Genomic DNA, 13,323 nt, shown 5'->3' with positions numbered 1-13,323 from the left:
TCCTACTGAAATTAAACAACAACAGCAATATTTTCTGAGTGCTGCCTAGGTTTATGTGCAGTCTCATCCTTCTAGATTCAGTTGGCAATTATCTTGCAAAGACAGAAACCAGATCTTCTTATCATATGATGTTCACATGATTAGGCAAGACACATGACATATCTAGTTGTGTGAGACTTTTAGCAACTAGCTACTTCCTTGTCCCAGAACAGAAATAATGTTTTCTTCAAAAGATCTGCTTACGATCACCTGCTACTCTGACATTTAATTCTGTGAATTGTCTAATAACACATCTGACAGATTCTTCTTTTTGGACCTTGTAAGCAAGACCTATTATGTTTGAAATCCATTGTTCTTCATCTGTTGAGCTACCATCAATCTGAGCAGGACTTCTAACCCATTATATTTTCTCTACAGCTTGTCCTGCTTTGGCCGTTGTCAATCACTCCAGTGGTCCATTACATGGACCTAGTAATCTTCTTCTCACCAGATCTAAAGAGCTTGCACCAATTGTTTCAGAAAGGTAAGATTTTTGGTAGATCGTAGACAAATGTCTTAACTAGTAATTTCTGCTCCTGATTTTTCACATCAAAGATATTTTTGTGACCTTTATATATTGATAGTTATCAAAATCTCAATAGTCTTTTTCTGGACTAATTTTCCAATGTAAAGCTAGTCATCAAAATAGAAGAGCACAAAGATTTTAAAATTAGAGTATCTGAAACCAGGGGTGCTATTCAGAAGGTTTTGACAGGTTCTGGAGAACCGGTAGTGGAAATTTTGATTAGTTTGGAGAACCGGCAAATACCACCTCTGGCTGGCCCCAGAGTGGGGTGGGAATGGAGATTTTGCAATATCCTTCCCCCAGGAGTGGGGAGGGAATGGAGATTTTGCAGTATCCTTCCCCTGCCATGCCCACCAAGCCACGCCCACAGAACCAGTAGTAAAAAAAATTGAATTCCACCACCATCTGAAACCCACAATTTTAAGGATCGTGATGTAAAGATGAGAGATGCTTCAACATTTCTCCTTTTAGTTCACTAATTTGTCACTTATTCCCATGATAAAGTTCTCCTTCCGTGATGTGTATAAAGATTCTCACGCTGTCCTGGGAATTTTTGTGGATAGTGTAAACCTCTATGTCACTAGTAGTCAGTAGAATTGATTTTACTGGGTATTTTTTTTAAGTTTGACTAATGAACCGCAATGGTGCAGTGGTTAGAGTTCAGTACTGCAGGTTACTTCTGCTGACTGCCTTCTGACAGTAGGTCAGCAGTTCGAATCTCACCAGACTCAAGGTTAACTCAGCTGTTGTGTCTCTTCCGATCTCACCACAGCCGGGGCCTTCTTATCTGCTTCCGAACACGGAGGAATGTCCTAGTATGCCTCCCGGCCCCAGCCCTGGCTCCATGCCCAGACAGGCTGAAGAGGAGGAAGTATCTCCAGCCCCCAGCTCTGGCTCCATGCCCAGGCAAACGGAGCAACTAGACCCCTCCCCCTCCTCCACAGCATGTGAGCCTGAGGGAGGTCAATTGCCAACAGCTGCAGACTGGAGTGACCCTCGCGTCAGAAGACTTGATAGACGGAGGCAACAGAAGGAAGGGAGGGGCAGGCCTGGATAAGTGCTGAGTCATGGAGCCACACCCCATGGCCTATATAAAGGACCTGCTTTCTGGCATTCTCTGAGTCAGGCAAAGTCTAAACATATCTTGCTGAAGTCACTTTCTGGTCTCCAGCCTGCCCTGAGGACTTTGCTAGGACTTTGGCAGAGCTGCAGAGGCACGCCTGATTCGGATTTCCCTGACCCGGCCGTCAGCGGAGGAGTGGGACACTACATCAGCCTTCCATCCTTCCGAGGTGGATAAAATGAGGACCCAGATTGTTGGGGTCAATAGGCTGACTCTGTAAACTGCTTAGAGAGGGCTGTAAAGCACGGTGAAGCGGCCTGTAAGTCTAAGTGCTATTGCTATTGTGAGCTGCCCAAAGTCATTGAGAATTGGAAAGCATACAAGAGTAACAAAATATAGCTGGTTGCACAGTCAGACAGATGTTGGAGCTAGATTTGGCATTTTTATCCACCTACCGTTTCCAAGGACCTTGGATTTGCAGATGTTGAAGTTTGATGGTGTTAAAGGTATCATTACAGAAGTTTGATGGTGTTAAAGGTATCATTAAAGGTATCTGTTAGAGTTGGAAAAGGACCTTGGAGGTCTTCTAGTCCAACCCCCTGCTCAGCAGGAAGCCGTATACCATTTCATTTGTCCAATCTCTTCTTAACAACTTCCAGTGTTGCAGCATTTGCAACCTCTGGAGGCAAGTTGTTCCACTGATTAATTGATCTAACTGTTAGGAAATTTCTCCTTAGTTCTGTTGGAAGAAATATCCTTCTGGGTCAGTTCCAAGTGGGGAAAAAGACACTGGAAACATGGAGACTGCTTGGAAAGATGGTTTAATGGTGGACAGGATGACATGGTTTGAGTTCTTGAAAAGGGCTGAGATGCTGAGAGTCCCTGGGTTTTATACCCTCTCTGGCTTTGAACTTCCTGGGGCACAGGAAGAGTATCCTGATTGGTTGCTGTCAGAGGTCATAGCTAGCCTTGCTGGCTGATGTAATCACCCCAGGTGACATGTGGGGAATTTCTGTTGCTAGATGGGTCCTATTGTGTTGCAGATGATGGTCCATTGACAAAGGTGGAGGAGGGGTTGGGTTTCTGCCTCTGGCCCATGGACAAAAGTGGGGTGAGGAGGCAGGAAGGTGGGAGCTGATTTCCCTTTAAAATATGTTTCTCCATTTCTCATCTTGGGAAATATATTCTGCCTTTTTAATATTTCCCAAAATAGGTCATTCTTCTAGGATAGGGGTAATGCTAATTTCCTACAGTTCTAACTTGCTTCTCTCCTTAATTAGTTTCCACATGTTGCTTCTTGTCCTGCCCTCAAGTGCTCTGGAGAATAGGTTGACTCCCTCTTCTTTGTGGCAACTCCTGATATATTGGAACACTGCTATCATATCTCCCCTAGTCCTTCTTTTCATTAAAATAGACATACCCAATTCCAGCAACTGTTCTTTATATTTTTAGCCTCCAATCCCATAATCATCTTTGTCGCTCTTCTCTGCACTCTTTCTAGAGTCTCAACATCTTTTTTACATTGTGGTGACCAAAACTGGATGCAGTATTCCAAGTGTGGCCTTACCAAGGCATTATAAAGTGGTTGTTCCAAGTAAACCTGCCTTTTTCAATTGACTGACAGTGATTTTTGTCAATGCTGATGGTATCCCCATGGAGCTTCACATGTTTTGGGATTAATGATAGCTATTACTATTGATACATATTTGTTTTCTCCTACTGTAGTAGTTCTAGTTTTATGTGTTTGCTTATGCCAGAGGAATCATTTATTGAAGATTGATTGATTGATTGACTGACCATTAAGTGTTGTATCATTAAGTGTTAAATTTGTACCCTATGACTATTATTAAGTGTTGTAAGTATTGTGCCTTGATGAAGGTATCTTTTCCTTCATGTACACTGAGAGCATATGCACCAAGACAAATTCCTTGTGTGACCAATAACACTTGGTCAATTAAAAATTCTATTCTATTCTATTCTATTCTATTCTATTCTATTCTATTCTATTCTATTCTATTCTATTCTATTCTATGATTCAGTCATTGTCACTCAGTCAAAAAGTTGTTAGGAATGGATTTCCCATAGCATTAGCCAAATTCTTACTCTTGACTCAGTCATTCAACAGAGAACATGAACATATTACAATTATTGAAGAATTATTGAAACCACTTTTCTTTCTTTTCTCCTAATAGGAGCTTCGATTCTAAAAGAAGAGACTTTTGACCATTAAAAAGGCTCTTGATGAATTTCGGACCTGCAAACATGAATGCTACAGCAGAATATTTAAACGATAACATTACCGATTATTTCGACGATTATCAAAATGACCATATTATATTGCCAGTCATGTTCATCGCCTGCTGCGTTGGACTCCCATTAAACGGAATTGTCATCTGGCTACTCACCTTCCAGATCAAGAGAAACCCTTTCACAATATCGATCCTTAATTTAGCTATAGCCGACTTTGGGTATCTCATATCTATGTTCATGTATTGCATTGATTTTTTTATAGCTTTTATAACACCAGGAATACCCAATTTAATCATGTTTTCTTTCTGCCAAATCATGTATATCAACGGTCTCTTTCTTCTGACAGCCATCAGCATTGACCGGTGTGTGGCTGTCTTCTTCCCAATCTGGCATCGCTGTTCCCGGCCAAAATATTTGTCCTCTGCTATCTGTGTCTTCCTCTGGATCTTCTCTTTCCTCCTGACTGGAATTCTAAATGCCACAGAATATATATTGGAATTTTTTACCATCTCGAATCCCCATTTGGTTGTGAATGCTGTACTTTGCTTTCCACTGATCACAACTTTTACTGTGATCCTATTCATCAAGATAGGTCTTAAACGCAAGCAGATCAAACGGAGAAGACTTTTAATGATGATTTCGATTACTCTTCTCTGTTTCTTTATTCTTATCGTTCCATTACATATCTACGCATTCTTTCTTGATTTTACAGAAATTATTTATTCCATGCAACTTTGGAGAGTGAAGAACTATTTTAATCTGTGTTCTTGCCTAAACAGCGATTTTAACCCCGTGATCTACTTTCTGGTTGGGAGAAAGAAACACGCTCAGTCCAGGGAGAGCATGAAGGTCATTTTTCAGAGGGTCTTCACAGAAGATGACTCTAATGTTTGATAAGTAGTATATATAAAAGTTTACAAACATTAATTGGGAAATAAAGGGTTTAATTTAGGGGGAGTAAGGAGAGTGGGGGGAAGAGGTAGTTGATAAATGATTAGAATTTAGGGCGAAGGGTAAGATTAGATATACAACATAAAAATGAGAGAGAAAAAAGGTAAAATATGTCAACGTAAGCATACAAAATATGTTGGTAGAGAACTAAAAGTTGTATATATTTGAAACCTGGCCAATATTCTGTTCAGAAAAAATGCATTGTATGTTAATGTGTGTGTTAAAAAAATAAAAAAAAAATAAAAAAAGAAAGATGAAACTCCTGAAACCACACAGAAGTTTCCTCTCACCTTGCTCAGCCACAGTTGGGTCAGACTGTTGGGTCAGACAGGCTGTGAAAATAAACAAGCCATCTTGGGTTTCTTTCCAATAGTGACTTCTTTTATTGGGTCTGCTACAAACCGGGTCTCAGGAAAAATCGAGGTTTCTTTGTATAAAGTCAGTGCTGAGAGCTTCTGCCTCTCAGCCCCTTTTTAAACATCCAGCGTTGCTCAGGCCCTGCCCCATGGCTGAACTGCTCTGTTGATTGGATGCCCGGCCGCTCTCTCCCTCCTCGTCTGACAGCCTCAGCTGCCACATCATCAGCTAAATGCCGGAACTAAAGCAGTCCTTTCTAATACTCATCCCTCATCTCCCTCTATCCCGGCCGCCAGTGTGCTGGCTTATTTCTCATGCTTGCCAAACGCAGATCCCTGCAACCCTCAAACAAGTTCTTGCTATGTCATCCCTTTGGATCTTTGATTAGGGGCTGTTTCCATGATCCGGATCCCAGTAGCGTCATGTGTCGAGCCAGAGCTGTGCTCGACATTTACAGCTACAGTTTCAAACTCTTTGTAAAAGCATAATTTTATCTTGCCAATAATGATTGACATGGTTTATGTTTATTTGTTTTGCTGGAGAAAAACTGTAGAAACGGTGGTAGACTTTAGGAGAAACCCTTCCATACTTCCACCTCTCACAATACTTGACAACAGTATCAACAGTAGAGACCTTCAATAGTATCAACAGTAGAGACCTTCAAATTTCTAGGTTCTATCATATCATGAGATCTAAAATGGACAGTTAACATCAAAAACATCATCAAAAAAGGATAGCAAAAACTGTTCTTTCTGCGCCAACTCAGAAAGCTCAAACTGCCCAAGGAGCAGTTCTACAGAGGAATTATTGAGTCTGTCATCTGCACTTCTATAACTGTCTGGTTTGGTTCTGCAACCCAACAAGAAAGGCACAGACTTCAGAGGATAATTAGAACTGCAGAAAAAACAATGGCTACCAACCTGCCTTCCATTGAAGACCTGTATACTGCACGAATCAAGAAGAGCGCCGTGAAAATATTTACAGATCCCTCACATCCTGGACATAAACTGTTTCAACTCCTACCATCAAAACGACGCTATAGAACATTGCACACCAGAACAACTAGACACAAGAACAGTTTTTCCCCGAAGGCCATCACTCTGCTAAACCAATAATTCCCTCAACAATGTCAAACTATTTACTAAATCTGCACTACTATTAATCTTCTCATCGTTTTCATCACCAATCTCTTTCCACTTATGACTGTAGGACTGTAGCTTTTTGTTGCTATCACTAAGGGTTAAATTGCAACCTATGACCATCATTTGTGTTGTAAATGTTGTACCTTTGATGAAGGTTTTTTCTTTTCTTTTATGTACACTGAGAACATAAGCACCAAAACAAATTCCTTGTGCGTCCAATCACACTTGGCCAATAAATTCTATTCTAAAAAAAGTAAAATGCAAAGGGGTTCGGTTTCCACAATGGAGTTTTAGGAAAAGCAAAGATCTAATTTTCTGAACTCTCCCCTGCACCCTTACATATAACCTCAACTCACTCCTCCACCTGACATCAGCCACATACCTACAACCTTTGAACCTGGAACTTTCAACTTGCATTTACTTTGGTTGTAGGTGGCCAGCAGGAATTTACCATGGTTAAGGGCTGTGAGTTTCTTTTAATGACAGAAACAGAAAATGCAGAGGTTGCTGGAAGGACTGAGCCAGAGGTGGGTTTCAAGAGGTTCTGACCAGTTCTGAATAACTGGTAGCGGAAATTTTGAATAGTTCGGAGAACTGGTAGTAAAAATTCTAACTGGCCCCGCCTCCATCTATTTTCTGCCTCCCAAGTCCCAGCTGATTAGGAGGAAATAGGAATTTTGCAGTAACCTTCCCCTGGAGTGGGGTGGGAATGGAGATTTTAAGTATCCTCCCTCTGCCATGTCCATTAAGCCATGCCACACTTACCAAGCAACACCCACAAAACTGGTAGTAAAAAAACATTGAAACCCACCACTGGACTGAGTTGCTTCTTATTCCTCTGGAATGCATCTGCTCCCTCTCAACAATCCACTTCCTTACTACATTCTAGTGTAGTGTACATCAGGGGTGAAATCTGTTTACCTTCCCTACTGGTTCAGAAGTGCGTGTGCACGTCACAGAAGCGTACGGACCCTCTGCACATGCGTAAAGTTTTCTGTGCATGCACAGAGGGTAAAAAACAGGTTACTTTCTGGTTAAAACCAGGAAGTAATGTTGACCTGGTGGGTGGGTGGGCGTAGCCTTATGTCACCATCACTACCAGTTCTCCGAACTACCCACTGCCATCACTACTGGCTTGGCCGAATCGGTCCGAACTGGTAGCATTTCACCCCTGGTATACATTCAAGGTGACAATAAAGTTATTAGTCTAGTCTAGAAGGAAGAAAGGGAGGAAGGGAGGAAGGGAGGAAGGGAGGAAGGGAGGAAGGAAGGAAGGAAGGAAGGAAGGAAGGAAGGAAGGAAGGAAGGAAGGAAGGAAGGAAGGAAGGAAGGAAGGAAGGGGTACTAACAAAATCCCTTCCCAAATGTATGGTCAATTGGTAGGAGAATCAACTGCCAAAATGAGTTTAAACAGCCATTGGTCTAGAACAGGGGTCTCCAACCTTGGTCCCTTTAAGACTTGTGGACTTCAACTCCCAGAGTCCCAGCAAAGCTGGCTGAGGAACTCTGGGAGTTGAAGTCCACAAGTCTTAAAGGAACCAAGGTTGGAGACCCCTGGTCTAGAATGCTTTAAGTCGAAATCTTAAATAGAATAGAATAGAATAGAATTTTTATTGGCCAAGTGTGATTGGACACACAAGGAATTTGTCTTGGTGCATAGGCTCTCAGTGTACATAAAAGAAAAGATACGTTCATCAAGGTACAACATTTACAACACAATTGATGGTCAATATATCAATATAAATCATAAGGATTGCCAGCAACAAGTTATAGTCATACAGTCATAAATGGAAAGAGATTGGTGATGGGAACTATGAGAAGATTAATATAGTGCAGATTTAGTAAATAGTTTGACAGTGTTGATGGAATTATTTGTTTAGCAGAGTGATGGCCTTCGGGAAAAAACTGTTCTTGTGTCTAGTTGTTCTGGTGTGCAATGCTCTATAGCGTCGTTTTGAGGGTAGGAGTTGAAACAGTTTATGTCCTGGAGGTGAGGGGTCTGTAAATATTTTCACGGCCCTCTTCTTGATTCGTGCAGTATACAGGTCCTCAATGGAAGGCAGGTTGGTAGCCATTATTTTTTCTGCAGTTCTAATTATCCTCTGAAGTCTGTGTCTTTCTTGTTGGGTTGCAGAACCGAACCAGACAGTTATAGAGGTGCAAATGACAGACTCAATAATTCCTCTGTAGAATGAAACAGGGCTTTGGACATTATGACCTTAATGGCCCTTTTCAACTCTGAAAGCCTAAAGAAATGATGACAAGATCTTCAACCAGCTGACCAGATTTTTATCAAACTACAGAGGAGATTAGTAATAATGCGCTGTGGCAAACAGGAAAGACATGAACAAGACGGCAATTTATTTTGCTAAGAAAATAAGGGAAGACATAATTAAGGTTCAAGCCTGGGTTTTTTGCAGTTAATTCTAAAACTTTTGGGGTCATCCTCAAAACGACGAGATGAAATGCATGCCACTAGGTTAATAGCTATGTCAAAACAGTAATCCCATCAGCCATGTAGTTTTATGATAGCACTTGTTGTTACTGCAGAAGGCAACAATTCCTGCCTTAAATTAAAGTGAGTTCTATTCGATCAATATGCTTGTTTAATCGTCTGCCAAGCCAAGACTAAGTTAAATCCCTTTTGCCTTTTCAAAACTAATGAGAGCAGCTTTTTTACAGACTTATTTATTTATTTATTTATTTAATTAAACTTTTATACCGCCCTTCTCCCGAAGGACTCAGGGCGGTATAGGACTTCAGGACTGAATCAGCTATTCTGTTTTTTTCTTCTTTTCATCAGTGCTAGAATGGAGTGGGGTTTGCTGTCTATGTACTAGTGGCTTATGTCAGTTTTGGTGGGAGGGTTCTTGTTGGTTCCTTGATTAGGCTGTTGTTTACAATTTGATTGGGGTTTTTTTAATGGCACGTAGATGTTGTTTATCTCTATGTGCCTGTCGATGGCTGATTTGCATCAGGCTTCCGGGAATTCTCTAGTGTCTTTGGACTTGGTATAGGATGCTCACAGTAACAGGGCAAACCACTAGTATGTAAAAAGAGCAAACCCCACTCCCTTTGAACACTGATGAGGCTACCTCGTTGGGTAATGAAAATTCTGCAAGAAAAATAACCAAGATCAGAGAGCAGCAAGGCAATCACAGCTTTTGAGATTACCGATGTCCTTTTTGGAATATATCTAATCTATCCGTGCCTGGCATCTTGGACCTGCCGACATCCACCCTAGCTCTCAAAGTGATAAAAGGGTAAAGTAGTGCTTTTGAGATTACCGATGTCCTTTTTGGAATATATCTAATCTATCCGTGCCTGGCATCTTGGACCTGCCGACATCCACCCTAGCTCTCAAAGTGATAAAAGGGTAAAGTAGTGCTTTTGAGGGATTCCTTGAAGCAACTAGCTGTAAATGTCCTTGAAAAAGGTTGTTTCCTGATAAACTTGAAGTCACCCTGATGATCATAATGACAGAGACACCATTTAAAACCATTTCCTTTGTCTATTCACCATATGCAGTAGAATCGAGAGCACTAGCACTAGCAATAGACTTATATACCGCTTCACAGTGCTTTACAGCCTTCTCTAAGCAGTTTACAGAGTGAGCCTCTTGCCTCCCAACAATCTGGATCCTCATTTTACCCACCTCGGAAGGATGGAAGGCTCAGTCAACCTTTAGCCTGGTGAGATTCGATCTGCCAAACTGCTGGCAGTCGATGATCAGCAGAAGTAGCCTGCAGTACTGTACTCTAACCACTGCGCCACCGCAGTGAAAGAGGTTGACTTAAAAGCATTTTCTCTACTAATATAAGAAGGAAATGATTTTGCAAGCTTTTCCATAGGCCTGGGCCATAAAACAGAATTAGTGTTCTAAACAGCTGGATGCCAAAAAATTTCGTCTCCCATTAAAAGGAATTAAATTAGATGGCTGAGAAAACAAAGAAGCACCAAGCATCCATTTCACAGTAAGGCAGGTTTGAATGTATCGTGATTCTTGGCATTTCTTATGAATTATTTCTTAGTATTGATTTTTTTTTAATGGCACGTAGATGTTGTTTATCTCTATGTGCCTGTCGATGGCTGATTTGCATCAGGCTTCCGGGAATTCTCTAGTATCTTTGGACTTGGTATAGGATGCTCACAGTAACAGGGCAAACCACTAGTTTATAAAAAGAGCAAACCCCACTCCCTTCGAACACTGATGAGGCTACCTCGTTGGGTAATGAAAATTCTGCAAGAAAAATAACCAAGATCAGAGAGCAGCAAGGCAATCACAGCTTTTGAGATCACCGATGTCCTTTTTGGAATATATCTAATCTATCCGTGCCTGGCATCTTGGACCTGCCGACATCCACCCTAGCTCTCAAAGTGATAAAAGGATAAAGTAGTGCTTTTGAGATCACCGATGTCCTTTTGGAATATATCTAATCTATCCGTGCCTGGCATCTTGGACCTGCCGACATCCACCCTAGCTCTCAAAGTGATAAAAGGATAAAGTAGTGCTTTTGAGATCACCGATGTCCTTTTGGAATATATCTAATCTATCCGTGCCTGGCATCTTGGACCTGCCGACATCCACCCTAGCTCTCAAAGTGATAAAAGGATAAAGTAGTGCTTTTGAGATCACCGATGTCCTTTTGGAATATATCTAATCTATCCGTGCCTGGCATCTTGGACCTGCCGACATCCACCCTAGCTCTCAAAGTGATAAAAGGATAAAGTAGTGCTTTTGAGATTACCGATGTCCTTTTTGGAATATATCTAATCTATCCGTGCCTGGCATCTTGGACCTGCCGACATCCACCCTAGCTCTCAAAGTGATAAAAGGGTAAAGTAGTGCTTTTGAGGGATTCCTTGAAGCAACTAGCTGTAAATGTCCTTGAAAAAGGTTGTTTCCTGATAAACTTGAAGTCACCCTGATGATCATAATGACAGAGACACCATTTAAAACCATTTCCTTTGTCTATTCACCATATGCAGTAGAATCGAGAGCACTAACAATAGCAATAGACTTATATACCACTTCATTGTGCTTTACAGCTCTCTCTAAGCAGTTTACAGAGTGAGCCTCTTGCCCCCAACAATCTGGATCCTCATTTTACCCACCTCGGAAGGATGGAAGGCTGAGTCAACCTTGAGCCTGGTGAGATTTGATCTGCCAAACTGCTGGGCAGTCGGTGATCAGCAGAAGTAGCCTGCAGTACTGCACTCTAACCACTGCACCACCGCAGTGAAAGAGGTTGACTTAAAAGCATTTTCTCTACTAATATAAGAAGGAAATGATTTTGCAAGCTTTTCCATAGGCCTGGGCCATAAAACAGAATTGGTGTTCTAAACAGCTGGATGCCAAAAAATTCATCTCCCATTAAAAGGAATTAAATTAGATGGGTGAGAAAACAAAGAAGTACCAAGCATCCATTTCACAGTAAGGCAGGTTTGAATGTATCGTGATTCTTGGCATTTCTTATGAATTATTTCTTAGTACTGATTTTTTTTTTAATGAGAAAGGAACAAAAGACATAAACTGTTATGCCAGAATATGGAGAGCAAAAAAAGCTTTTGTGGATAGTGGCTCTCCCTCCCGCTAATTATTTATTTTTCCCATCTGTGAAGTGACTTTGTTTGATGAGGTCTCCCTTGGCTATAATTTAACATCCTCAGGCCCCTTTCATGGATTACTGCCTTGTCGTGGTGAAGGGGCTTGTGTAGCTTGTGTGAGCTATGCCGTACAGGGACACCCAAGAGGGACAGGTTCCTGTCCTATTGTTTTTCTTTTCTTCTTCCTATATACATATATTGTCGTGTCCCACTCCTCTGCTGACGGCCGGGTCAGGGAAATCCGAATCAGGCGTGCCTCTGCAGCTCTGCCAAAGTCCTAGCAAAGTTCTCAAGGCAGGCAGGAGACTTCAGCAATCCAAGGTAGACTTTGCCTGACTCAGAGAATGCCAGAAAGCAGATCCTTTATATAGGCCATGGGGTGTGGCTCCATGACTCAGCACTTATCCAGGCCTGCCCTTCCCTTCCTTTTGCTGACGCCGCTTATCAATTCTCCTGAAGCGAGGATCGCTCCAGGCACCAGCTGTTGGTAATTGACCTTCCTCAGGCTCACAGGCTGTGGGGGAGGGGGAGGGGTCTAGTTGCTCCGTTTGCCTGGGCATGGAGCCAGGGCTGGGGGTTGGAAGCACTTCTTCTTCCTCGGCCTGTCTGGGCATGGTGCCAGGGCTGGGGCCTGGAGGCATGCCAGGACATTCCTCAGCATCCGGAAGGAGATAAGAAAGCCCCGGCTGCGGGGAAAGCGAACGAGGCACAACATATATGCTTATACCACCTTATATTTACTCATATATGTGTTTATATATTATATAATCTTTTTGTATGATACCTACATATATTGTTGTGACTAAATAAATAAATAAATAAATAAATAAATAAATAAATAAATAAATAAATAGCAGAGAGTTCTGACAAAACGTAATCCACTGGAGAAGGAAATGGCAACCCACTCCAGTATCTTTGCCATGAAAACCCCATGGACCGTACAAAAAGGAAAAAAAGATATGACGCCGGAAGATGAGCCCCTCAGGTCGGAAGGTATCCAATATGCTACTGGGGAAGAGCGGAGGGCTAGTACTAGTAGCACCAGAAAGAATGAAGCGACTGGGCCAAAGCTGAAAGGACGCTCAGCTGTGGATGTATCTGGTGGTGAAAGGAAAGTCCGATGCTGTAAAGATTTTTTTCTCCATAGGAACCTGGAATGTACTCCAGAGGATGGTAGAGGACAGGAAGGCCTGGAAGAATGTTGTCCATGGGGTTGTGATGGGTCGGACACAACTTCGCAACTAACAACAACAAAAGATAAAGGCCTTTCTCCAACCTGTCAGACCCTCCCAAACCAGCTGAAAATAAGGTAGTTTGGACAGTCCACTCCACATCATCACTTCACAAATCTTGGTGTATATGACACACAGACTTCTACTCAGGCGAAC

General features: G+C 41.9%; 1 protein-coding gene across 1 annotated transcript; it reads left to right on the top strand.

The window, feature by feature from the left end:
• Nucleotides 1–219: 219 nt before the first annotated feature.
• On the top strand, nucleotides 220–4,999 carry LOC131196434 (mas-related G-protein coupled receptor member H-like). Its single transcript, XM_058179270.1, has 3 exons — nucleotides 220–319; nucleotides 418–523; nucleotides 3,821–4,999. Exon 3 carries the CDS (start codon nucleotides 3,870–3,872, stop codon nucleotides 4,770–4,772), a length of 903 nt encoding a protein of 300 aa, XP_058035253.1. The 5' UTR covers nucleotides 220–319; nucleotides 418–523; nucleotides 3,821–3,869; the 3' UTR covers nucleotides 4,773–4,999.
• Nucleotides 5,000–13,323: the final 8,324 nt, after the last annotated feature.

This window comes from Ahaetulla prasina, chromosome 3, assembly GCF_028640845.1.
Source record: "Ahaetulla prasina isolate Xishuangbanna chromosome 3, ASM2864084v1, whole genome shotgun sequence".
NCBI classification, from domain to species: Eukaryota; Metazoa; Chordata; class Lepidosauria; order Squamata; family Colubridae; genus Ahaetulla; species Ahaetulla prasina.
Note: the sequence above shows the minus strand (reverse complement) of the source record. Positions and strands in the feature narration are given on the sequence as shown.